The 25,036-nt window shown below is 43.0% G+C and overlaps 1 protein-coding gene across 1 annotated transcript; it reads right to left on the bottom strand.

Annotated features, from left to right (window-relative positions):
* Positions 1 to 1,621: 1,621 nt before the first annotated feature.
* fam131bb (family with sequence similarity 131 member Bb) lies at positions 1,622 to 24,537 on the bottom strand. Its single transcript, XM_030073064.1, has 9 exons — positions 24,417 to 24,537; positions 15,085 to 15,122; positions 11,945 to 11,980; positions 11,373 to 11,475; positions 9,344 to 9,568; positions 9,046 to 9,186; positions 6,553 to 6,875; positions 5,589 to 5,855; positions 1,622 to 5,374 (listed from the first exon to the last, which is right to left on the bottom strand). Exons 1-9 carry the CDS (start codon positions 24,442 to 24,444, stop codon positions 5,156 to 5,158), a joined length of 1,380 nt encoding a protein of 459 aa, XP_029928924.1. The 5' UTR covers positions 24,445 to 24,537; the 3' UTR covers positions 1,622 to 5,155.
* Positions 24,538 to 25,036: the final 499 nt, after the last annotated feature.

Genomic DNA, 25,036 nt, shown 5'->3' on the forward strand with positions numbered 1-25,036 from the left:
AGGGAAGACTTTAACCCTCTTGTGATTTCACTCCTTTTAGCCAGTGGCGGCACAGCTAGGTGCTTCCAGCGTGGAGGGGCGCCGCTCGGGCCCCCATGCAGCTCTCCCAGACAATCAGCTTTCCAGTGAGCAGGATGAGCTGCTGACTGGTGGACTGGTGCACACAACGCTCCTGAAGCTTGTGGTGCACAAGGATTTTTTTTCTACTCTTACAACAGCCTCATTTTTTTTTCCACTCTCAGTTTCTCAGGTGCCTTCCTGTGTCTTTTGAACTGCAGATAGACAAATAAACATGTCCAATCTTACATATCAGTGCTGTTCGATGTCGCTGATCCATCCATATCTTGGAAATGTTGAATGTATCAATATATATGTAGCTACACATTGTATGATCAGTGTATGTTAATTTAATCGATTAAATAACTGACAGCAATTAATTATTTCATAAAGAAATGATTTATTGATGAAGATTTAATTAATTTGATCTAGGTCATGCTGATTGTGCCTTTTAAGTTTACGAATTGAGATCAGTTTTAAATTATACCTATGACTTTCATCATTTGCTGTATAGTAAATATTCAAATCACTAATGGTAATCTGTAATTTATAAAAAATAATAAATATTTGAATTTGTTAACTGCCTAAGTTTATTTTACCACAGTAAACATTAATTAACTATATATTGGAACTATACTTATACTAGAGTTGGCGCTTGTTCAAGGTTGATAGCAGACAAACTTTAAAAGAGACAAATCTGTGACAGGCTGTAACATAAACAGTTTATGCTGGGAAAGTCAACAGTGTATGTAAGATTTTACGAACTGTAAGGTTGTAGAAATAAGCATTGATTCCAATGGGGGTGGCTTTTCTGTAAGAATTTTTTTTACACTTATGTTCTCTTGGCAAAAAAAAATGCCGGACATCGCTGGGACAGGAAGGTTTTTGGAGAACCATACCAGGCCTAACTGCGTTGTTGCCAGTTTGCGCTGTAGCCAGTTCCTTGGTGATTGCTATGTTTGGTCTGACAGCCACAAATGAGTTGGCCAGAGACTCCTGCTGCCACCAGACGTGGCTAAAGACATATCACATGTGTTCAGGGATCTAGAGGAAACAGGGTTGAATGTGTGAGAATTTAATTATCCACACTCTGCAAAGATATCCACACATAATGCAGAACAAATTCCATTTGTTGGTTTATTTGCTCTTTCTCCACTGGAGGCAAAGAAGAGAAGAAGAAGGGTAAAGGACCAGAGGGATGTAGGAGGTTCTCTCGTGCAGGAAAACAGACAGGAAAGGAAGAGAAAAAAGAAGAAACGGAGACTGACAGAAGAGAGGAGAGGAGAACCATGTGGAAGAACCGTCCCGTGACAACTGTCCAACAAGCATGCATAGTTATGAGTGTTACGAGTGTACACTGGCAGCACCAGTTACTCCACCTCATTTCAAACAAATTAAATATATCCAATTTTATACAGTTTTCCACAAGCCATCTAATTTTGTACAGTGTTTAATACAGTATTTACTTGAGAGTCTGTGCCACACAGTTCCAAATTATTTTATGTTACATGTCTGATTGCATCAAATCCCCTTTGGTAGATGTGTAAGATTCTTCAGGCTTTTTTTTCTTCTTTTTTTTCAGGCAGTGATTCTTCCAACAAGACAGCAGACAACTACTGCACATTGATCGACAGACATACAGACAGACACAAATATACAGAACAGATACAAAGAGACAGAAAGAGAGAAAAGGAGAGGGAGAAAGGCAGAAGACCAGAAGCAGATTGAGCGTCATGCCTGCAGACAAGTTAACTCTTGAAAGATGGCAGTAGAATTATACAAAAGAGGAACTCAACTGGAAATCATTCAGTCAACAAAGATATGATCAGAAAACTGTAACATCCACAGAAATATATTTGGCTTCTTGTTATTAGTTTATTCATTCATTGAGATCATCATCAAAAAAAAAAAAAAAAAAAAAAAAAGCAATAAAATGACCCAAATTGAAGCAGTGTCTTTCCCGTTGTCATCAAGCATATGCATGTTTTCTCATAAACAAGCCAGTTGTTTTGTTTTTTTAGCAAATGGTAGTTGAGACAATCACAATTACGTATCCAAGTCAGCCAAATATGTAGCGATGTTCCCACCAACAAAGGTAAAATGATCGTCTTGCCACATCACATCTCGAAACCAAATGATTCTGACGACTGACAGAGTTAACGAGAAAAAGATACTGCTCCCGAAAGGGCTGATACCTACATTAAATTATAGACTCTGTACAAGCTGTAAGTCCTCCCCGCCAAATAATTGTTCAATAAATAAATGAATATGTGCCATTGTGTAAAGACATCCTGTTTGCAGTTTTGAGCCCTCTGACTTTGTTTTGATCTGTCAGACTAATGGTGCAACAGCAGCCCAAAAAAAATGGGTTGTTCAGTAGGGATTCAGCTTTTAGCACTTCAAGTGGCATTATGAAAAAGGGAAAAAAATTATGATGGATTCTTAATGACTGGTAGCTGCCAAGCTATCCGTATCTAGTCCCTTAACAATTTGTCTAAATATTCTCGACTAATGATGTTGCAGAAGAGCTAGATTGCCTGTCTGTGTGTGAAGGTGCTCAAAACCAGACTGAAACAAGGCTGCTTTACAACCATGACACCTATTCTAACTCATATTGGAGGGGATTTCAACAATTCAGTAGAAAAATAAACATTGTCCCAACATTGCATAAATAAGCGATCAATAAATAAATTCATTCAAGTCAATAAATCTTTTTTTGTCTTAAAAGTTTCTTACACAATCATCAAAGTGAGAGGAGAAGGTGTTCTCCAACAGAGAAGGATGAGAATAGCTGTTTTTTTTTTTCTCTTTTTTTGTTGTTGTTGTTGAAGTTCATCAGTGAGTCATGCACAGACAGTCCACTTCGGTGTATCTCTGTTTTGTTCTAACTCTCCTCCACTGGAAAATACACTTTCTTCCCCAGGAAAAAAGAACACAGGCTTACTCAAACATCATTATAATCACTATCACACTCCAGGCAGCTGCATCACAGTAATCACAACGAGCAGGAAGACACCGATCTATTCGGCTCTAGTGTCCAGGTCTAGTCTTCTGTTCTGTTCCCTGATTGACTGATTGAGCGGCACATGGGGTGTAATTCCCCCCTGAACCCGGGCCAGCGACTTACTTTGCTTTGTTTCCTACTGATGGATTCTCTCGGTAAAATCCGACACCCCCGTTACCTTGAGTGATCACTCTATTTACAACAGAAACATTCCTCTATCTGTTCATCTGTTTGTCATTGCGTGGTAGTAGAGGTGAAATAAAAGTGCAGGCCTAATTTGTGAGCTTGAGAGCAATCCCAAAGCAAAGTGGGACTGAGAGGTGTAGAAAAATAAACAAATGATACTCTACTAGAACAGCTGTGACTGTGAGAGAGGCGATTTTTATATACTGAGACTATTTACATCTATATATGACAGAGCTGCCACTAGTCTGTTGGGAGGCCAGTGTTTTGCCTGTCTATTGCTGGTTACAATTTAGATATTTATGTTTTTGTGTGTGTGTGTGTGTGTGTGTGTGTGTGTGTGTGTGTGTGTCTGTGTGTGTGTGTTTGTGTGTTTCCTTGTGTAGTGGTGGTCCAAGTGAGCCAGCAGTGAATCTGTACCCATTTTCAAAGCTCCCTCCTACATGTTGGGAAGAGTCCCTTGTTTATCTTTGTTTCTGAAGAAACGTTTGATTCTGTCCCATGTGTACCAAGTGGAGACATGGAAACGATGTTCTGGTTGAAACCAGCCTCAGATCATGTACATTCCATAGTGGTTATCATCCTTAATTTATCATAACTACTATATGGAAAAGCAGCTGAGGGTTCATGTTGTTAAGTGGCTCGGTTTTGGTTGGTGGTGGTGCTAAAAGCTTTCAGAGTGGGACTTGGGCAAATCTAACAGTCCAAAGGCAACCTCTGATCTGTTGGATTGCATCAGTGCAAAAAAAGAATCGCTTATTACAGTTCTGTCTTTTCTGTCATTCACGCCAGGAAACAAGACTTGCCAGTCAAGCCCAGTGCAGGCCCACCACGGCCCAGGCCAGGATACTATGGTTCAGTGCAAAGTCTATACAGTGCTGTATAGTACAGGTACTCCATAGTACTCTGAAGAAACATGCATACAGAAAGACAGAGTAGGAAGCACACTATCTTACAGTACAATCCTTATCTGTGCAGTGCTGTGTGTGTGCAGTCAATAGGACAGGCTTGTCCTGGGTTTGTGCCTCGGGCATCACGGTGCCACAGCATTATAGAGTAATGTGTGTTAGAGGGTTAAACTACATTTCACCGAAATACTGTTTATTTGTGTCAGGTTCAATAAATCTGATATGATCTGATCGTAGGTGCATCATGAGAGTATCCTTGTTTTTCGCCTACCACGATTGCTTTTATTTTGTGAAACCGTTTGGATTGCCATTGTGAAGATTGTACTAGTGTACTGTGTGAGTGATGCTGCTCTTCAGTATAAGGAGGAAATTAATTCAATTAAGCACTATCTAATATGTTGAGTAATAGCTGTAAACAGAGTAGTTCTCCCACTGGAAAACTGATTTGTTACATCTTATCATACACTTATACATAGATTTTTGTCGTTCTTTTTTGCTTTATTAGAAAATTATTGTTATCACTTTATCATATTCTTATGATAGATTTTCGTTATCATTATAAGACAATGACAGGGTCAGGTTGCTTGTCTTCATAAAAAGCATGCATGTTTCCATTCCCCTCCTCTGGATCTCCATGTGATTTCGTTTCCCTGATGCAAATGTTACTGTGAGTAGGTGCTCCTCCTCCACTTCCTCCTCCTCCTTATTCCCGCCCCTCCTTCAGTGTCTCCATCCTCACTCCATTGCTCTCCTCCTTTACCTTTGGGATGTAAGGCTTACAAAGAAATGGGTGTCCTCTGTTGCATCAGCTCTTGTCTCATTGTGAGTCTGCCTCCAAATTGTCCTCTGTTTCTCACCCGTCTCAAGAATTAATCTTGCAACCAAAAAACTGTGTTGTTGATACCTGAAAAGGAACAGATTAATAGATATATATTGTATTATTATGCTCATTCCTTCCTGACTCCGTGGTCAGTCTGCAAAGAGTCTCATGACAGCCGGGGACTCAGTTGGTTGCCAGGGAAGTTGCTGGTCCCTCCTCCTCCTCCTCTTCCTTCTCCTCTAGTGTCTGAACAAGGCCGGATGTGACATCTGAGGCCTTCCACTCTGTGATTGGCTCTGCTGGCGGTTGCCCCGGACTACTGCCACCAGAAGCATCCCCTTGTTGTGTGGGTGGAGTCAACGTGGCTGACTCAGGCTCCATGCACACCGTCACCTCATCCTCCTAATCAGGACAGACAGAGCGTAAAAAAACACAGTGTGTTCATTCAACTTTGGTGGCATAGCTGTTTAGCAATACTTTTACCACCACAATTAACCACCTAAACATGTTTAAGAAGTGTATCACTTAAGTGCTTACCTGTGCTAACCAAGTATAGCACAGGTTATACTGCAGTGTCATGCCTTTCAATAAGCCTGTAACCTGTGTTTTACCTCACCTTGACCTCCTCCTCCTCCTCCTGCTGCTCCAAAAGCGGGGAGTGCTCTGTTCCCACCAGCTCGTCTCCACAGGGGACACCAAGACTTGGCTCCACCACTGCTGCCACACCCATATAGCCACCAGCCTCCGCCTGATAGGCCTCTGTCTGCCCAGCATTCCACAGGTCAACCAATGGTGGGTGAGTGGGATGCACCAGACTGTGGATGGTGCTGTTGGGCGTGGCCTGCAAAGAGTGGTTAGCACTGTGCAGCCTGTGCTCCAGGGACTGAAAAGAATAAGGATGAGAGGAAGCAAGAAACAAGGTATAAGACTGAGAGCTTGAATGGAAATCTGTTTCAAAAAGTGTTACACCTCAACACAGTCATCCACTGCTTTCATGAGAAGTCACATGATCTCAAGCAATTTCTCCCATAAAATACAAAGGCTACTGCTGGCAACCAAGGAAATATTTCATGAAAGCAATACAATATATGCCTTTTGCTCACTTTGTCACTGACAAATAATACTTTCCTGTGCACAGAGGAGGTGAGGAGCTCTTTTTGATGGAGCTATGAGATTGAGCTTATCATTCCATCCTGGCTACATTGGCAGCATAAAGATACCGACAAAGTTTGTTCTTTTTTTGTGTGTTTTATCTATCTTGCAGAATTTGTTCCACAATTTTTTTTTCCGACAACAATCTGTGTCTACCTGAAACCATCTGATTCTGAACAAATGCTCGAGAGCTATACATTATTGAAGTGGCATAGTACACACATGCTCACATATAATCTTGACACCATGTAGCGTCTCAGTGGGGCTAATCCTGTGCGCACATCCTCACAGTTGCACAGTTGCACCCTCACAGTTTGACAGCACTGATGAACACACACACACACACACACACACACACACACACATACACATACACACAGATCCCCACTCTGGACGGGCTACTTAATAAGCCCTGCCTTGTCAGTCACCTGTTGTTGCTGATACTGCAGGAGCTGTTGTTGCTGGTAGTGCTGAATTTGTTGGATCTGCTGCAACTGTTGTAGTTGGGTTTGCTGTTGGAAGTTGAACTGCTGCTGCTGTTGCTGCTGCTGTGACAGGTAGTGAGCTGCTGCCTGCCCGTCGTACCCCTCCGTCCCTGTTGCCATAACATAGGAGCCAGCAGGGGGAGACGCCACACCGGAGGGCTCATTGTTGATTGGCTCCCAGGCATCAGAGGAGGAGAGGCAGTAAAGGCCCTGGGAGACGTACGTATGAGGCCAAACCTCTGCTGAGGAGTGGTGCAATATCTGATCTGGAAAAGATGAGCAGCACAACAATTGCTCTTGGTTCTTATAGGGCTGGTAAGGTTAACTGTAAAAGGAAGAAGATTTGGTCAAGAATTGAAGGTCAAATTTCAATAGCAAGATGCAAAATAGACAAGACAGATGAAAGAAAAAATACATCAAGGAATCTTTATGCTGATATTATATTTCCAGGGGTTGCTATTCCAGAGCAGGTTCCTCACTTCCTTTTATCGCTTAAGTACGAATTTTTGCTTGAACTAAATCCTGACAAACCAGTGTTGCACTGGTATTGCATCAAGACTTTATTTCAACTTAGCCTCAAGGATGGCTGTCTAAGATCCAGCATCACCAATAATTCTAGCCTATGACCATGATAATATGAGATTAAAGAGAAGTAAATTGTATCTTGGGATCATCTCATTTCAACTATAGTCATATGGTGGAAAAATACCACCTCTTAATAATTAAAAAGCCAGGCTTTTGAAGTATGGCAGATGTTTTGTCCACCAGAGGCAAATGCAATGAAGTGTAAATCAGTTTAGATTTTGGCTTTGCTCTGGCCTGTTGAACAGAGGAGGTTGGGGTTAGCAGCAGCCTAACAAGTTGCCGAATATATTATCTGACAGAAACTCTGCAAGATGCTCTGAATATAGTTATGTACAAGGTCTGACTTCATACTGGCACACTTTGCACTAGCAATCATCACTTGTGTCACACATGATAATGTAGAGGCAACCCTGATTCACTCTGTTCTCATTTTCTCCCCAGAGAAGGGCACAAATTGGACCCAAGAGTAAACACAGAAATGAATTTTCACCCTTTGCTAAAAGTTTATTTGACTTAAAAATGATGAGCTAATTTGATGCAAATGCATTAACGAAGCATCATACCCTTAAGGATATTTCGTATCTCACAACAACAAAGCACAATATAAGACTCATTATGGCTTCAGTTGTCTGTGCCTCTGGATCCATGAGAAGTATGAACAGTTTGTGTAGGTAATACAGCAATAATAATGACTGAGCTTGCGATTTCTACAGACACAAAACCTGAGTTTACCTTCCAACAGGCCATGTTGGAAAGTGTGAAATGAATAGCCAGTTAACCCTCCAGCTGAGGAGAGAGGAGATGGCATAATATGTGCTCATTACTAAGCAAAATGACACATACTATTCTCTCCAGCTCGTCCTGCTTATCTGTGCCTACACAAATACTAATGCTTGACACAGCTCTTGTTTAATGGTGTCTGGCTATGTATTCCATTACTAATCTTTATAACTTATCGTAAATCTCATTTCAGCCTGCTGTAAACTCAGTTTCAATAAACTATCGTTTCTGTCATGTGATTGTGCAACCTTAGCTGCTTTGTGTACAAGCAGCAGAGAAGTACAGTAGGAAAGTGTGTGTATCACATCAGTTTTGGAAGCCAGCATCTCGGGTGATGTCACCATTTACATGTTTTGAAACTCACTTTTAAACTTTTGCTACAGATTTGTGTTTCGCCACCAACATCTAGAGAAAATACTGTAACGCAGTCTCAAAATAAATCGTCTTATCTGTCTCAATGATAAATTTCGCAAGACTACCCAAGTGGGGTGGCCAAAAAGTTTGAACAAGTTTGAACAACAACAGCATGTTGTTTGTCAGCAACATACCTCGCCACCGGTTCCGCATTAACGTGAAACCATTGGCAACCCCCGATGCCCAGGACTAGGTGACAGGAGCTTAAGGCCAGGTATAAATTTGTTATGGCTAAGATTAGATAAAGGCTTTAGAGAGTAAATGTAAGTCAAATTGGTCATGACTTAAACCCTCAACATTCAAGACTCCTACTCTCCAACTTCACCAACATCACTAGAATATCAGATGAGTATGTGGTATCTGAATCATCTCAGGGACAACTGCGGTTTTTCAAAGAGATTTGTATTTTGTGAAAGACTGTACAAAAAGGACATTACATTTTCAAGCCACTGAAATATTTAATGAACCAAGGGCTACGTTCACACTACAGGCTAATCCAGGAGTGATTCAGCTTCTGAAACATACCCAATCTAGAGTTATGGTGGGTGTCCGAAACCCATCAGAGCCCAACATATTTTCGCACTGGATTTCCAAAACCACTAAACTGTTCACCAGCAATAACATCTCCACTTTCCTGCTCTATTTGTGGATGTTTACCTCGGCTGGTGATGCTCTCCTGGTTGACCTCGCTGAGATGGGCCACGCTGCCCTGGTTTGACCCTGACCGCAGGCTCTCTCCATCCATGGATGTCCAGGCCAGGAGCGTTGCCTCGGAGATCGCAAACTGCTGCAGGATACCTGAGGTCAAAATTCAAAGGACGAGCTAAAATCAATTTAAGGACTGGCACCACGTGTAATTGGCTGGACAATTGGCGTCATTCCCAGCATATAATTTTGCTGATGATGGTTAACAGACTCTGTGGAGTGCCTGCCCTCGACCACGCGGGCTCCTGACCTGCAGCGAAACGGGCCTCCTTCTCTCCATCACTGAGGTCACTGTAGGCGTCATTCTCCAGCCGCCGCTCGTTTTCCCGCTCCTGGGTGGTGATGCGGGACTTGGGGACGCCCCCCGCGCCCACTGTCTGCATGCCCCAGTTCTGCCATTCGATCATGTGAGCTACGCGGCCCTGGGCCATCGCTGTGGGCTTTGTCACCCTTTCCTTCATGGAACGGCTCACCCCTGAGGATGGGACAGAGGAGGGAACGGAGTGAGTCTGGTTGTATCAAGGAAACAGTGAGATGTGGGGAAAGGGGATGTTCGGAGGAAGATATGGGGGTTGTTGAGTGAAGGAATTGAAAGATGAGAGTGTGACAGAAAGGTGATTCAGAAGAGTTGACTGATGTAGAATTTGACAAGTGGAGTTGGGGAAGCAGGCATGTTGTTAGGAGATCCGGTGGTGGGAACTGAGCATGAACAAACTGAAAGAAAGAGGGAAGAGGGAAATAAGATACTGTGTGTTGGTATCAAGTGTGTAGACTGTGTGTTTGTGCAAGTATACATAAGGTTGTGAGGGCCTGTGTAAATATGAGCATCCGATTGGGTTAGGCTGATATATTGGTTTGGCAAATATATCAGGACAATAATAGCCTTTCATTAAAAATCAGTTGTCATCCAGACAGTGATGTCCACCTCAAAAGATGATGGATATGATAAGGATATGTTTATTTAAATATATATTTGGTATATGACCAACTATTCATGAATATGTATATCATTATGATGCAGATTATTATTAGTATTACTGATAATATTAGTATTTACTGGGATTAAATATCCCATTCTGTAAATGCTGCATCATTTGCTAATAATACAACACGTGGAGGTAAACATGGGGTTTTTTTTTGGCAGGGAAATGGTATGATTTAAAGTTATTGAATATTACAAAAAATACTGGCTATCAGCAGGTTCAATCATTTAAAAAAATAACGGTGTAAAAAAAAAAAAACATATTGATCAAATCTCACTATTCAGATGCCTGTGGCTAAATGAGGGTCTCATGAACATGGCTTTTGAGAACAGTTAAATGTCAAGGGTTGCGAGGGTGACACACGTGTTTAATGAAAATGAGGCCTTGCCTGTACAAGTTACAGGGAAGAGGGGAGGGAACGGATATGTCTGGTCCAGGAAAGATGCATCATGGGATAGAACAGGTTAATTGGGGTGAAGTGGCTGTGTGGCATGAGTAATGAGAGGTTGGTTTGTTGACATGATAGCTTTCACACCTCTGCTAAGCTGAGCAAGGGTAAGCAGAAAACTGCTCTCTTTCTCCTCGCTGCCTGTCTGAGAACCTAACTCATGCAGACGCTGCAGAATCTACTTTTTTTTAAAGAAAAAAATAATAATTTCAGCTAGGAGGCTGATACTGGCTAATATTTGCATAGTGGCTTTGCTCCATATTTTGTGTGACCAAGACATGATTGTAGTGATACATAAATCCCTGGTTATTTGATTCTCTCTGATGGTGGTGTATGGAGATGAGGTTTATGAATAAATTATGGGATTAAATTATAGGACAAATCAGTACTACACTGCACAGTGTCACAACTGCACTCCGTTGCACTATACTGCAATACATTTCACTGCACCCAAATCAACTGCACTGTACAAAACAGCTGTATGAAACCCCAATCACTGCACTGAAATAAAGCACTTCACTGCACTGCACTGAATTCTGTTAAACATAAGACACAGCACACCAAAAAGACTGATTCTGAAGTTGTTTCACAACCACTTAATATACACAACTACAACTCCACTCACCACTCACCTTTTCTTAAAGCAACAAGTTACACTGATGGTAGTAATTCTCAGTTTTGTGACTGGTTTCATTGCCATTCCATCAATGACTCATGATCATTGACGAGTTGTAGCAGGGAGGGGAAGTGATACAGGGGAACCCATCTGGGTACCATGCTGACTCCAGCACCCGTACAGGCAGGAGCCAACATGGGGTCAGTTTACCAGTTACACCACAGACACACACCTGACACACCTGTCAGAGAGGACTTAGCCAGAGCCCCGATCCCATAGGCATTAGAGTTCCTCTTCAGTCGAGGCAGGATTGACGTGGTGTCTTCCATTGAGAGCTAGATGGAGAGAAGAAAGAGGAATGGAGGAGGGAAAAAGTGTGGAGAAAAAGATTGGATGGGACGTGTGCCAGGGCACACAAAGACATTGAGACGGTGTGTGTTAGAGAGGAGTGAGTGGAAAGGAGAAGTGATGTAGATGCTGGGTTAATACACTGTTATGTGGTAAGAGAGGGAAAAATATTGAAAAGAAGCTCCAAAAATCTACACTTGCCAAAGCCTGCTCAAAAACTACATCTACTCTGTAGTTTTTGATCTGCACCACTAAGACATATTAACTGATTCAGTTTCTGCTCACTACTGTGCACCACTACTATAACCGAAACAAATCGACTGTAAAGTTGAGGTGGAGTTTGAGAGGCGAAAAGAGCTGATTACCAAGGGTGAGTTAAATCAAAACAAGTGAAAGAGAAACAAATAGAAAGAGAAAGAAAAGTAGTAGATGAAGGAATGATGTCACAACACTTACATTGATTCCTTCCCATGAAAATTCTGAACGTCCATGCTGAGGAGGAAAAATAAGAGGAGAGAGGGATGGGGAAAGAAGGAGCGGGAAAGAGTAAGAGAGTGGGAACGATAGAGAGAGAGAGAGAGAGAGAGAGACAGAGAGAACATTGACGCGCAATGGGGGAAATGGGAGAAGACAGGGAGAGAAGGGAGGTAACGAGAGATTGTGACAGAGGGAGGTTGCACATTGGACATGCAGAAGGGGGGAAAAGAATGAAATAAGAGCAAGAAGTAGAAAGAGGAGACAGAAACATACGATTTTCCAGGAACGAGGAAGAGTAAAGGGGGAGAAGGGAGGGGTTGAAAGAGGGATCAGTTTATAGTTGCTTAGTTATGTATAGCAGAGTGAATATGCTATGGATGAATGAGTCTTGTTTCTCTCCTCTCTGGTTACATCTGCTGCCAGAAACACTATAAGCCAGTGGAAAATCATGTGAGTATGTGTGTGTGTGTGTGTGCGTGTGTGTGTGTGTGTGTGAGAGAGAGAGAGAGAGAGAGAGAGAGAGAGAGAGGAGGAAAGAAAGATGTCAGTGCTGTTTAGAACAGTATCTGATGCTGCAGGCAGACATGGGACTGAGGCTAACATGAGAAAGGGAAGTGGTGTGTGTGTGTGTGTGTGTGTGTGTGTGTGTGTGTGTGTGCGCACACGCGTGTGTGTGTGTGTTAAGTGGGATTCTGAGGGCAAAGAAGATAAGCAGCAGCCTCTGTCACATCTTTTCTCTCTATCAGCTGGACTGACACCAACTAGACTGCGGACACACTGGTGGCTGTGCCATGTCCCTACATCCTATGCTGAACAATTCTCATCTTAGATATGCATGGTGAGGCTAAGCAAATATAAATGAGTGAATAAATTAAACAGGAAAATATGTGCTGAAATGCACTAGAAATTCACTCTGCATGTAGGTTCTTTTCCCCATATCCACTCCAACCACTGATTTTTTAAAAAATGTTTTTATTCATTTGTTTATTCAGAAATGTAGGCACTGAGTTGGTATTTTTACCCAACTGACATGATGGTAGCCCAGCCAGCTTTATTTATTTGTTTATTTTATTAAAGGTTTATTTGATAGGTGCACACACAGATGGGTGGCAAATTAAAGACAGACTCAACATAAAATGTGTTAGTAAGGTGGTGGGCCACCAGGAGCCACCAGAACAGCTTCAGTGCTCTTTGGCTTAGATTCTACAAGCCTCTGAAACTCTGCTGGAGGGATGGAGCACTGTTCTTACAAGAGATATTCCCTCATTATGTGTTTTGATGGTCATCAAACTATTCAGTGAGCCCTCATGCCCCCATTATCATCCTGGAAGAGACCACTCCCAGCAGAATAGAAATGTTTCATCACAGGAAAAAAGGGATCACTCAGAATAATTTTGTACTGATTTGCATTTGCATTTGTCTTGTAATGAGGGGTTTATGTACTGCCGCCCTACTATATATCCCTCTCTGTGTACAGTATGTTTTGGAAGACTGGTGCTCCATGCCTCCAGCAGAGCTCCAGAGACTTGCAGAATCTAAATAAAGGAGTGCTAAAACTGTTCTGGTGGCCCAACACCTTACTAAGGCACTTTATGTTGTTTTTTCCTTTCATTTGTAGGGGCGGTGTGCCTCAGAAGAAAGAGCGGTCATCTAATAATCGGAGAGTTCCTGGTTCAATTCTTGGCTCGTGTTGAAGTGTTCTTGAGCAAGACACTGAGCCCCTAACCGCTCCTGGCGGGCAGCTTGGGACCTTGTGTGGTTGCCTCTGCCATCAGTGTGTGAATGTGTGTGTGTGAATGTGAGGCAAACGCTGCAAAGCGCTTTGAGTGGACCAGACCAGAAAAGCACTATAGAAATGCATTCCATTCACCATTTAATTAGTCATCCGTCTGTGTATGAGCATAGAAGACTTTTACAAAATACTCTCATGCCACATATCATAACATTTATAGCAGCTAATTTACAATGTCTGGACCTTTTATAAAACAGGAATGCACTTGTTACATATTTGGATCTCTGCACAATCAACGAGCTGTAAAGTGGAAGTCATTCCTGGCTAACTGGCACAATGAGAGAGTAACTACAATGGTAGCAAATACTATCCCCATCAACTACACCCACTATGTGCCCAAATGGCTCACATGTATCTGTATCAGCCTCTGCCCATTCTTTTTTTCACTTTCTTTTTCGGGTAACTCTATTCTTCACTCCCCATTTCTCCCTCTCTCTCTCTCTTGTTCTCTCTGGCTCTCCCTCCCTACAAGTGGGTTTGATGAGAGATTTAAGAAACGACAATGGAGGAGCTGGAGCCTCTTCAAGCGGCTTTTCCAATATCCCTTCCACTCGCCCCGACAACATTGATGCGTGCAGCTGTTTTCTTCCATAGCACTGAAGGGCATACCGGGGCACGCTGCATAAATAAATGATGGTTTCCGTCCACAGTGCATTTGATGGAAAAGTGTAGTTCTCTACATTTTAGCCCAAAATGGTTCCCTCTCCTGTGTCCTGTCCCAGAGGGATCAGTTTAGAGCTGGGGATCAGTATAGCAGCTTCGAGGAGAGGAGAGAACTTGAGAAGATAAAAGAGGAGAGTAGAGTAGAGGAGAGGAAAGGAGAGGAGAGGAGAGGAGAGGAGAGGAGAGGAGAGGAGCGGAGCGGAGCGGAGAGAAGGATATAGGGGTGATGAATGAGAAGTTGGAGACGGGGAAGTGATGCCTCTACTGTTGTACTTTGCCCAGCACCGAGCAGTGACTCTGTCAGACAGACATCAAGCAGCAGACGTCACAGCAACAGCAACGAGCCAACCGAACCAGCGATTGGTCATTCTTCCAGCTACACACCTCCATCTTGGGTGTAGTGGAAGTTTAGCGACTGACATTGACATGATGTGTGCTACGTCACTACTCCACTAGCAGAAAAACACTGGCAGTTGCAGAGAGCTGGCTGAAGTAAGCTCCTGTAATAGCAGTAGCTCATCATGTAGCTGCCTGTGAAAGTGGTTTTACATTGGCAGCCATGTTGGTTCCTCAAGTGGAGTGGCAAGCATTCCACTGTTGGAGCCATTAGGACTCACACGGGGGGATGTCCCAGAGGAGTTGAATACACTGATTTTGGGCTTACCTGCTCCCCATCCTTCTGGACTGGCACGCCATCTGCCGCTGAGAGAGAGAAAGAGAGAAAAAGACAGAGAGAGAGAGAGAGAGAGAGAGAGAGAGAGAGAGAGAGAGAGAGAGAGAGAGATGAATATTAATTTCATCTCATTTCAGTGACAAACCACATCTTTCACATCACATCACAACTAGAAATGCACTCAGAAATGCCACACATGCACCACTTGCTTTTACGTTATCAATGCCTCCTGTATTATCATATGGTACATTTTAATGTCCCACCTTGACCTGATTTTGAAAAAAAAAAAAAACAAACAAAAAAAAAAAACTGAAAGTGAGGGTCCACACCTGACCCAAACCAACCAAGTTTGATCCAAGTTGGATAAAAACTGTTAGAGTATCGCTGTGAGATGCAGTATATCCCCCCAGTATGCTTAGTGTGGGTGTAAAAAATGCTTTGGTTCACTAAACACAAGATGCTCTCTAATGACTCCACCTGATGTGGAGAACATGTCATAAAGGAATGTAGATAGGCACCGGCGAATCGTCCTCAAAGCTATCGCATAGGTGGAGAGCACCTTAAATACACACTCTGTTGGATAAATGAATATTATTAGCCCTCCTCTTTCCTGGCTGTCCAAATCCTAATTAAAACATTGGTTTAATTAGAGAGACTGTGCTGGTAATGGAGTTTAAATACAGCTCCAGTCTCTAGGTGCCTGCTCTCGGTATCACAGGGTCTGTGCTCTCCATGTGTAACTCCCGGGGGAGTTCACTCCTGTATCAGCACTCTGTGCGTGCGATTGCGTGTTCGTGTGCACGCCTGTGTGTGCTTGTGTGTTGCTGAGCCCATCAGGTTTTGGCGGGTGCATTTGGCAAACGATGAGCTGTTCCTCTGGTGCCCTGAGAAACGCAGAGTTGTTGTTGCCTCTCTGGATGTCCAGCGATGTCTCTGACCCACTGACCCAGTGATTCAGAAACATCAGCTCCACTCTGTCTCTGTTGGGTTCTCAAATATTACCCTTCTTTCTGAACTCTATCCAGTCGCATCAGATCCCTGCAAGAGGTGACGGGGGGGACAGATTTCATTCCAGAAATTGTCTCTTTTCAACCTTTACTCCCCCATGGAGTTTGCTGAGCATGAATCAGCACAATCCTACTTTACATTCATATAAATATATATATATATATTCACACCTGGGAGCATCTTGGTACAATAGTCTAATTTTGTTGGGTACTGAGGCACACACAGGAACAAGTGATGGTTCACAGAAATTTCCCTCAGATATAATCATAGGTCATCAGTCTGTGATGTTCAGTGCATTCCTGTAGTAATTCTCTTGTTGTACCACCTTTCCCTCAACCTGCCTCATCTACTTCTTCTTCAGCACGTAATTTCTTGAGTTTCCTGGAATGCCTTTAGACAACCCACAGAAAAGTGGCGTTGTCACAATTGGCTGTGGGTTGTGTTTGACCAGAGAACAATTAGCTTAATACTAGACGTTGCACTTTGAAAAATGTCCAAAGAAAACATGTAAAAGCACATTAATGAGTAAATTAGTGATTACTGTGAGAGGAAGATGGTTTTCTTTTTTCAGTGTTTGAGAAAATGTTTTTCTTTTGTGGCTTAGATCATATGGGAAAAAATATGCTGCTGAAATTTATGCACGTGTATTAGCGACAATGTGCTCATAAATGTTGATACAATTCAGTCTCACAATTGCAGAGCAGGCTGTCCCAAGCCAGCAGTGTCAGCCATCCCATTAGCCTGCTGTTGTTGTCAAAATCAATAGCAAGTTAGAATGTATTGAGTAACACTGGGAATTAGGGATAAGCCTAAGTGTATGTACAAGGTAGTGGAAGTGACTTTAGCTGTATGTGATGTATCTGGGATGCCAGAGATCACTGCTGAGCCTTTTGGAGGTGTTGTGGGTCTAATTCAACAAAACTCTGGCTGACGAATGATTCTGCCGGTGTGATGCTTCTGTAGATGTATGGTGGTACACAGCCTGATGTCCTCTATAGTATACAAATTGTGGGTTAGTACATGTTTCTTTTGGCATATGAAAATTTTGCATGAATGCTCACCTTGGATTACTGCAAGAACTGTATCAGAGAACAAATAACTTCTCAAATATTGAAACCAGAGCTCTCAAATATTAAAACTGCAATCGCAAATAAATGATCAGCCACTGCCGAACCAAAGGGTAACATCAAGCTTCACTCTACTGTTTTATATGCAAATTGTGAGTAAAATGCCATTAGTGATAGCTGCCAGAAAACGTGACTCCCACGCTTTACGCAAATTGCAAATGTCTTGCGGCTGCATTGCAATATTGACTACTGAGGCTACTGTCGGTGGAGAAATTGGTATCTCTGCCTTATTTATGATGGATTTATCTCTGTATGATTATTGAACATCAATGCAAAATGCTGATTGAGGAAAGAAACCTTGACTCTCTGATTCATCGGTGCTGACACCTCTGTGCTGTTTACCCATGAAGACAGTTGACATTTTTTCTCCTATTACTGCCCACTGTCGCTGCATTGGAGCTATTTTGATATGATGGCCCTCATCTGTCAGAAAAAGAAAAATACAATAATAAATGATGAGATGAACCCAGGAATGTAGGATATATTGTCAATAGCTGTTTTGTTAAGTGTTCAAATGTTTTAGGGCACAATATTTCCTTTGAGAGACACAGTTAAGGGCAACTACGTTCTACTCCTCTGCAATTCAGCTTTTTATCCCTAATCAGTTGATGATCAGCCTAAAGGTGTAGAAATGGAGGAACTACTGTGAACTGAAAGACATCATTTACAGAGAGCAGGGACTCATCTACAGTCAGTAGGGCTACACTCACTGCCACATGAACTCTCTGTGATGTCAAAAGGAGTGTGTTTGCCTGGCAGGTTACATCTCTGGCACTGAGGGTAATGTGCTGCGTGACATACACTTATCGACCATCCACATCTGTGCTTGAGATCCACACCGCAAACACATACATGAACAGGTACACCTGCATACATCGGGCACAGAGCATCAAACAAACATGGTGCTGCCAATGTACATAGACACAGGCAAGCGTGGACACACACACACCACCACTAACATTCTCTCTCTCTCTCCCTGTCTTTCCATCCCATCCCTCAGCCCCATTTGGCCAATTAGTAGATTAGCAATCTCTCTCCCCCCACATGAATCACAATATGGCTGGACATTTCACCAAGCTGCAGCAGTACTTCCAACCACAGGGAGCCCCCCAGGATTTAAACATCAATGCACCAGAAACGTTATGTAGCCTATGTGTTATGGGAGAACCCTCTTGAGCAGGCATACCTTTTTATCTGTGTGTATATGATCTCGTGAATGAAATGACATCAAAGTGTGTGCCATTTGTGAAGAAGGCCTCAGGCGTTTTGGATGGTCTTTAGGCTACAATGCCGCAATTAACCACAGTTCTGTATTCATATGGGCTATAGCTCTCAGAATGTCAGCAGATCATGGGTCAGTACGCATCACCCTGCATCTCAGTGGTTTCTCTGGTCTTGTCACTTCATGTCACTTCTGTATTTCTGTGATGGGGCAGGTGATGCTCTTTGGACTCGCAGCAGCAGAGTAAGTGAATGCGTAAATCTGCTCCTGAGAAGGCAGGCAGGATCCCTCCTTGAGGAAACAGCAACAACAACAGAGCACATGACCAGAGCTCTGAGCCAGCTCTTCCTCCCCTGGCGCTGTCCCTCCTCCCCCGCACACACAGCGGAACAGCGCTGGATACCCCCCCTGCGGTCATAGGGGAGCCAAGCTCAGCTCAGTCGAGGAGAAAGAGCGAGGAGTGAGGAAGGGAGGGGAGATGGAAGAGCGCAGGAGAAAGAGGGAGCAGGGCGGCCGTGCGTAACGAACAACCAAAGATCTGCAGCGGCTGCACTGTCAACTCCAGCTCTGTCGGTAGTGGCTTGATAGCTCCCACTGAAGTGTGGAGCATTTGAGCGTCATCTGTCTTTTTTTACTCCCGACACCCTGCAGCAATAACGGTGAGCAACCGGGGGGCTTGGTGCTTGTTTACTGTGACAGCTGCAGTAAGGCTGGTTGCCACGAAGGGTTACCGGCTTGGATAGCAGCCTACTAGTTCCAATGTGTGCAGAAGCCGGGTTACTGAGCTTCAGAGTTTGGCAAGAAAACAGCTGAGGACCAGAGCCCAGATGGTTGGAAAAGTCTGGTGAAAAGGAAGAGAGTTAAGTGTGTCTGAGGACATAATCCACACATGTACAAACGTACAACTACACCTAAAAACGTACACGCAAGTGCACTGCGATAAAACTTGGTGAAATGGCAGTCCCAACCTACATGACACTGTCATGCAAGGGGATGATATGCCTCATTAATCTATTTAGCCATTAAATGTGGCAGCCCTGTTCATCTCGTGCAGGTTTGCATCCCTGATACAGGCTAAGTAGGTTACAGCAGCGGTGCACCAACTGTGGCAATTAAAAACCTACAGCATTTAGAGTCTTGGCACAGGCAGCTGCAACCCTGCATCATAAACCTGATCACTCACATAAACATCCTAATGGACTGCTAAGTACATAATGAATGTTTATACCTGAGAGTGGAAAAATGGTGTTATCCGATTCTGTTTAGATGTAGGGATGACAACACATGGAGGAAGTGGGAATCAACCAGTTGTTGGATGTAACAAAGAGCAAGTTCTACTTTGTATGCAGGGAATCTTGTTTACTTGCCGTTTGATATTCAAAGAAGGCTTCCCCTCTTTGAGATCATGGCCTCTTGCTTTATCAGTACTGAAGTGGTTAGAAGCTAGAGATAACACTGAGACAATCAGCGCTGATCAAACACCAATGCTGACTGCGTGCAAACACAAATGCACACAAATTCAGGCATCCACTAACACACATGAACACACCCCCACATACACACACAGATCAGATGGTAAAGATAAGATTCTCTCTTTCACAGCATTATGTTTCAATTTCATAACTCACTCTGTGGCTGAGTCACAGTGTTTACAGAAATGCCTGCCATCCTAAGCCCACACACAGCTCCTAATTTCTAATAAAACACACACACACACACGTACGCTCTCACAACTACATGTACAAGGGCGTGTACACAGATAATCATACACACAGGGAATCAATTTCTCTCCCATATTGATCAAGGCTTGTAACCCGGCATCAAGTGACAAGGCAAACCATTATGGTCCACATTAGAAAACATCCCAGGGAGGCTCTCAGTCTCACATAAATCTGTAAGTAAAGACCTTTTGCTATTATAGAGTCCTTGGATGCGCACACTCACACACACACACCTAAACACACACATGCATGCAAGCACACACTCAAACAGGTAAGGGTCATTATGTCATTCATGTCCCACTTTCATGTCTCTGAGATAGTAAATCAGTGAGTCATTCACCTTGACTGCGTTCATGTGTGCAAGGCTTTGCCAGACCAGACAGCAGCCAATCAATCAGCTTCCTACTCTGGGTGCCTGGAAACAGCTAAATATAAGTATATGGTATGAGTTGTTGACTGAGGACGAATGTGTGTAAAGGCATGGGACAGCGGGGGTGTCTGATTCCTCTTACTGAGACAGCATTTTTAATTTAATGTCAGGGACTCCCTCTCCATAATGAACTTCTGATAACAAGAGAGTAATGGAAAGCCCTACCCCAAGGTAGTCAGGCACAGTAGTGCCTATACAACAAAGACACACACATACACACCAGAGCCACAATAATGTAAAAGACTGACATGAACACATATAAATATACACGTGTGCATGACCACTCTCTCACACATACAAACACAGGGTGCATAATAATAATAATATTACTGTACCAAAGCCAACTTAGAGAGAGAGAGAGAGAGAGAGAGAGAGAGAGAGAGAGAGAGAGAGAGAGAGAGAGAGAGAGAGAGAGGGAGTGGGGGTCTGTTTGCAGGCTGCTGCAAAAACAGGTGAGAGTTGTCATAATGTCCCACATTCATATTTATAATTTAACCACCAAAGCGGTTATATTCACTCTGCATGCCCTAATTTATACAGTGATTAATGTTTTCAGCTTGAACTCACTCACAGGTATCCTGTGGCCTGGTTAGTGCATACAGAACCATGGCTCCAATTCATACCATTTAGCACAATGATATTTGTGTAATGACATGATCAACACCTTACTGAGGAACATTATTGCTAACACCATGTTTAGCAGCTGCAGAGAGCTGCTCTCAGAGGAGTATTAGTGACCTGTGTTCTGGACACAAGCTAATTCACCAGGTAAGCTTACTGTTGTTTTGTTGCAGCAGACCTCATTGCCTTTCCTCACCGATTCCTCCCATCTACCAGAGCTCAAGGCCTTTGCTGTCTAATGGGGTGAGGGATGTAGACATCTCATGTATACCTCTATATATCTTTTTCACCTGCCCTAGGAGGGACAGCGTGTGAGGCAGGGCAAACTGCATGAGGTCAGTACCTTTCCTGTTCACCCAGTTCACAATGTAAATTGAAACAGCCATTCATACTGTGATAAGGCCTTTATTTTCACTAATTTCCTCTTAGACTGAATATGAGCACAAGATTTCTAGTTTTAAATGTTTTAGAAAATCCACTCTCCCACAATTTTAACCAGCCTGCATAACATCACGCCAGCTTGGATGCAACAAACATCACCTCACAAATGAAATCTTGACAGCTATGTTGACGGTCACACTGTTTTTTCCTCATACACACTGGCATCTGCAACATTTATGTTTGCCATGATGCTGTTTCATTTTTCAAAAAAACATTTTGGATTTCAGTGTGCCTACCTGATTAAATAAATTAAAAGGGGCAGACCTCTTATTACCACAAGTGATGTCAGTGTTATTTACCATGATGTTGTTGTTGTTTAATCTGTTTTGAAAGCCAATTTCCTTTACTGGTGATAATAAAGGCTTCTAATACTGCTGCTGCTAGAGAGGCTAACGATCTATATAACTAAGTTGGACGGTGTAGTTTCCTCAGTGTCATACTGTTTATGAGGCCACACTCAAAGTGAGGAGTGAAGAGTATGTACTATACAGTATGCTCTACATCATCCTGCTGGTCACAGATGCATTACATGGTAGCATGTTTTTGCAGGGCACAGATAGCAAACTGTAGTGGTGTGTAGGTACAAACAGATATCATACCCAGGCAACTGAGCACACTCCTCGATATGATGGACCGGGGAGAGATAGTATTACCAGAGGGCAGACAGATACATCAGGACTACTCCCCAACAAAGACAGATCCAAACCTGCTGCCTGCTGCTCCTCCTGTTGATCTCTAGTTGGCAGCGTGGACTGCAGTTGAGAAGGCCGATCAATAGCACGCACTAAAGCCATTCTCACCCAGGATAAACACAAATACGCCTCTAGACCAGCAGTGCTGCTCACAACAGAAACATAGACTCATGCACACAAGCTGCTCAAAGACAGCCTTTCTTCTTCGCCAAACCTGGAACTGTCATCAATAACCGCTTGTTTAAATGTTTATTTTGGAAAACACCAATAGATCAGAGGGAATTTTGCTCACAGCAACATTAGCAAACTGAAAAAAATGCTCTCTTAAGCATATGTGCCAATACTGCATGAGACAGGCAAGCCTACCTCAGACGCGTACTGGGCATATCCCAGTTCATTACAGCCTGTCATCACTCATTCTCAATGCAGCTGATTAGATAATTTATTTGCAGTATACTATTAGCTGAGCAGTCTCATTGAATGGTCAGCTTGTGTAATCATCTGAATAAAAATAAGCATCAGTATTCAGGTGGTTTACATCCATAATATCATGGCACATTTCCAAATTTTTCTTTTGGATTACACTAAGATTATTTTCCCTCTAGCTGCAGGAGCTGGACATGTGGCATGTGTTGTGTTGACCTGGGTGTTCATAAAGATCCACACCTTGTTCTCCTATGCTTGCCAATGTCACAAATATCTGTAATCTAGGTGCCCCGAGATGCTGTGAGGCTGTTCCTGCTGTATTCAGATCACACCTGCCTCCTGTCCGTGTGATGTACTCGTTCTTCTGCACTTCTGCATATTCGAGATATTTTTTTTAGATCCTTTACATTTAGTTAGAAAGAAAACGTGCCACAGTGGAGATTTTGCCTGTAACCTGGTTTTCACATGCCTGACCTCTAACTCACAGCTCTATTTAGGGTAATTTTAAATATGTTTGACGTGTGCAGGGTAATGTTTTGCCATACATATTTTTTGAGAGCCTGATGTGCTAAGTGGCTCATGAATATTTCATAGTGAACTAAGAAGTGTGAGTTTATTTTTACCTTTAAGAGGGATTTAATCTACATATTAAGATGTGTGTGGTTCTTGGATGTGTGTTGCCACATATTTTAATAAAGTTTATGCAAGCTACTGATTGTTTACCTAAAACATGCATAATTATTTATATCTTGTCTTTATCATACTGCTGCCCCTCTTCCTCTCTTCCTCTCTCTCTCTCTCTCTCTCTCTCCCTTTTTCTTTCTCTCTCTCTTCCTGACTTGACAGCAGTCCCAATGTTAATTTACTTAACTTGTAATGTATTGGTTTATCCAGCATGGTCCTAACCTGAAAACTCCATGTAATTCCACACTCCCGTGTCTGCACATATTTGCCCCTCCCTCTCCCCCTTTCTCCATCACCATCCCTCCATCTCCACTCCTCCCTGCCTGCAATAAAATTCTTCCTCTGCTGCTCATTCCCTGCACCTCCTTTATCCCACTCTATTCAGGCAAATAATAGCAAAACACACAAATGCTCCTGATTATCCCCTTTCACTTCTTCTCCCCCCTTTCCCTAGCCATGCCTCCCTATAAATAAGCACTATCACAGCAATAGCATCTCAGTCTTCTCCCTCCCGCGTCTCTCCTCCATCCCTCTCTGCCTCCTACTCACACACATATACATACTGCCAAACGGCATCATAAATCAAGGCATGGGAGGAGGGAGTGAGGGAGGTGGGGGATGCAACCACACACACACACACACACACACACACACACACACACACATGCACAGTAGCACATTTGAACACGTATTGCCTTTGACATCTCGCCTGAACGTGAATGCCGTACACTACATAAACAAATGGCTATTGTGACCATACATCCACAGCCTACTTACATACTGCACGGAGCAAGAGGCAAGCAGCTCCCACACGTATATGCAAACATATAAAGCCTGTCCCCGGTCTCTTCACACACACGCACACACCACCCCCATTCTCCTGCAGGACCCCGGTTCCCCCACCCCCCAGCCCGCCATGAGAGAATAAGAGCATATAAGAGCGGGTCTTACTAAGTCTCCTGGAGCCGATGCATCCCATGGTGTATTCACAAAGGCCCTGGACACAAGTGTGGAAGTGTTACCCAGACACCATGCATTCTCCCTCTTCCTCTCGCTCTCTCTCTTCTCTCGCTCTCTCTCTCTCCTCTCAAGCTTCTCTTTCTTGCTCTCCTGTGCTCTCTCTTTTTCTCTCTCCCTCCTGCGCTTGCTCAATCAGTCTCTCTCTCTTTCTCTCTCTCTCCCTGTCCCCCCCACCTCTCTCTCTCTCCAGTGCAGTGTCTAAGAAGCGATCCGGTTAGTAAGTCAGTATGCCTGAGGGAAAAAGATTAGGACTATATAAAGAAGTGGGGCACTATTAGCATTAATTAGTATACATATATGTGTAAGGTATATATAATTTTAGACTTTCATACAATATATATCAATATCATTATTTTCTTAGAATTTATTATTTGCAACATTAGGTATACAATATCCAGCTTAATTTACAGAAATAATTACATTTGTTTAGACAGCTTTTGCTATTTGGAATGATAATTTCATTGGATAATTAGGGAATTAGGGGAAAAAAAACAAAGATGAAAACAAGCGCAGACAGTAATCTAATGTGAGGTAAAAGCCACAATTAGATT

The sequence above is a fragment of the Myripristis murdjan genome, chromosome 16 (genome assembly GCF_902150065.1).
Source record: "Myripristis murdjan chromosome 16, fMyrMur1.1, whole genome shotgun sequence".
Lineage (NCBI taxonomy): Eukaryota > Metazoa > Chordata > Actinopteri > Holocentriformes > Holocentridae > Myripristis > Myripristis murdjan.

Excerpts from the sequence above, each read along its gene's own strand:
- fam131bb (XM_030073064.1), bottom strand. The coding sequence starts at position 24,444 with ATGGGATGCATCGGCTCCAGGAGACTTA. Across the intron at positions 11,476-11,944 it reads TTTCATGGGAAGGAATCAAT|CTCTCAATGGAAGACACCAC; the intron begins GTAAGTGTTGTG and ends CTCTCCATCTAG. Across the intron at positions 9,569-11,372 it reads CTCTCTGACAGGTGTGTCAG|GGGTGAGCCGTTCCATGAAG; the intron begins GTGTGTGTCTGT and ends TCCCATCCTCAG.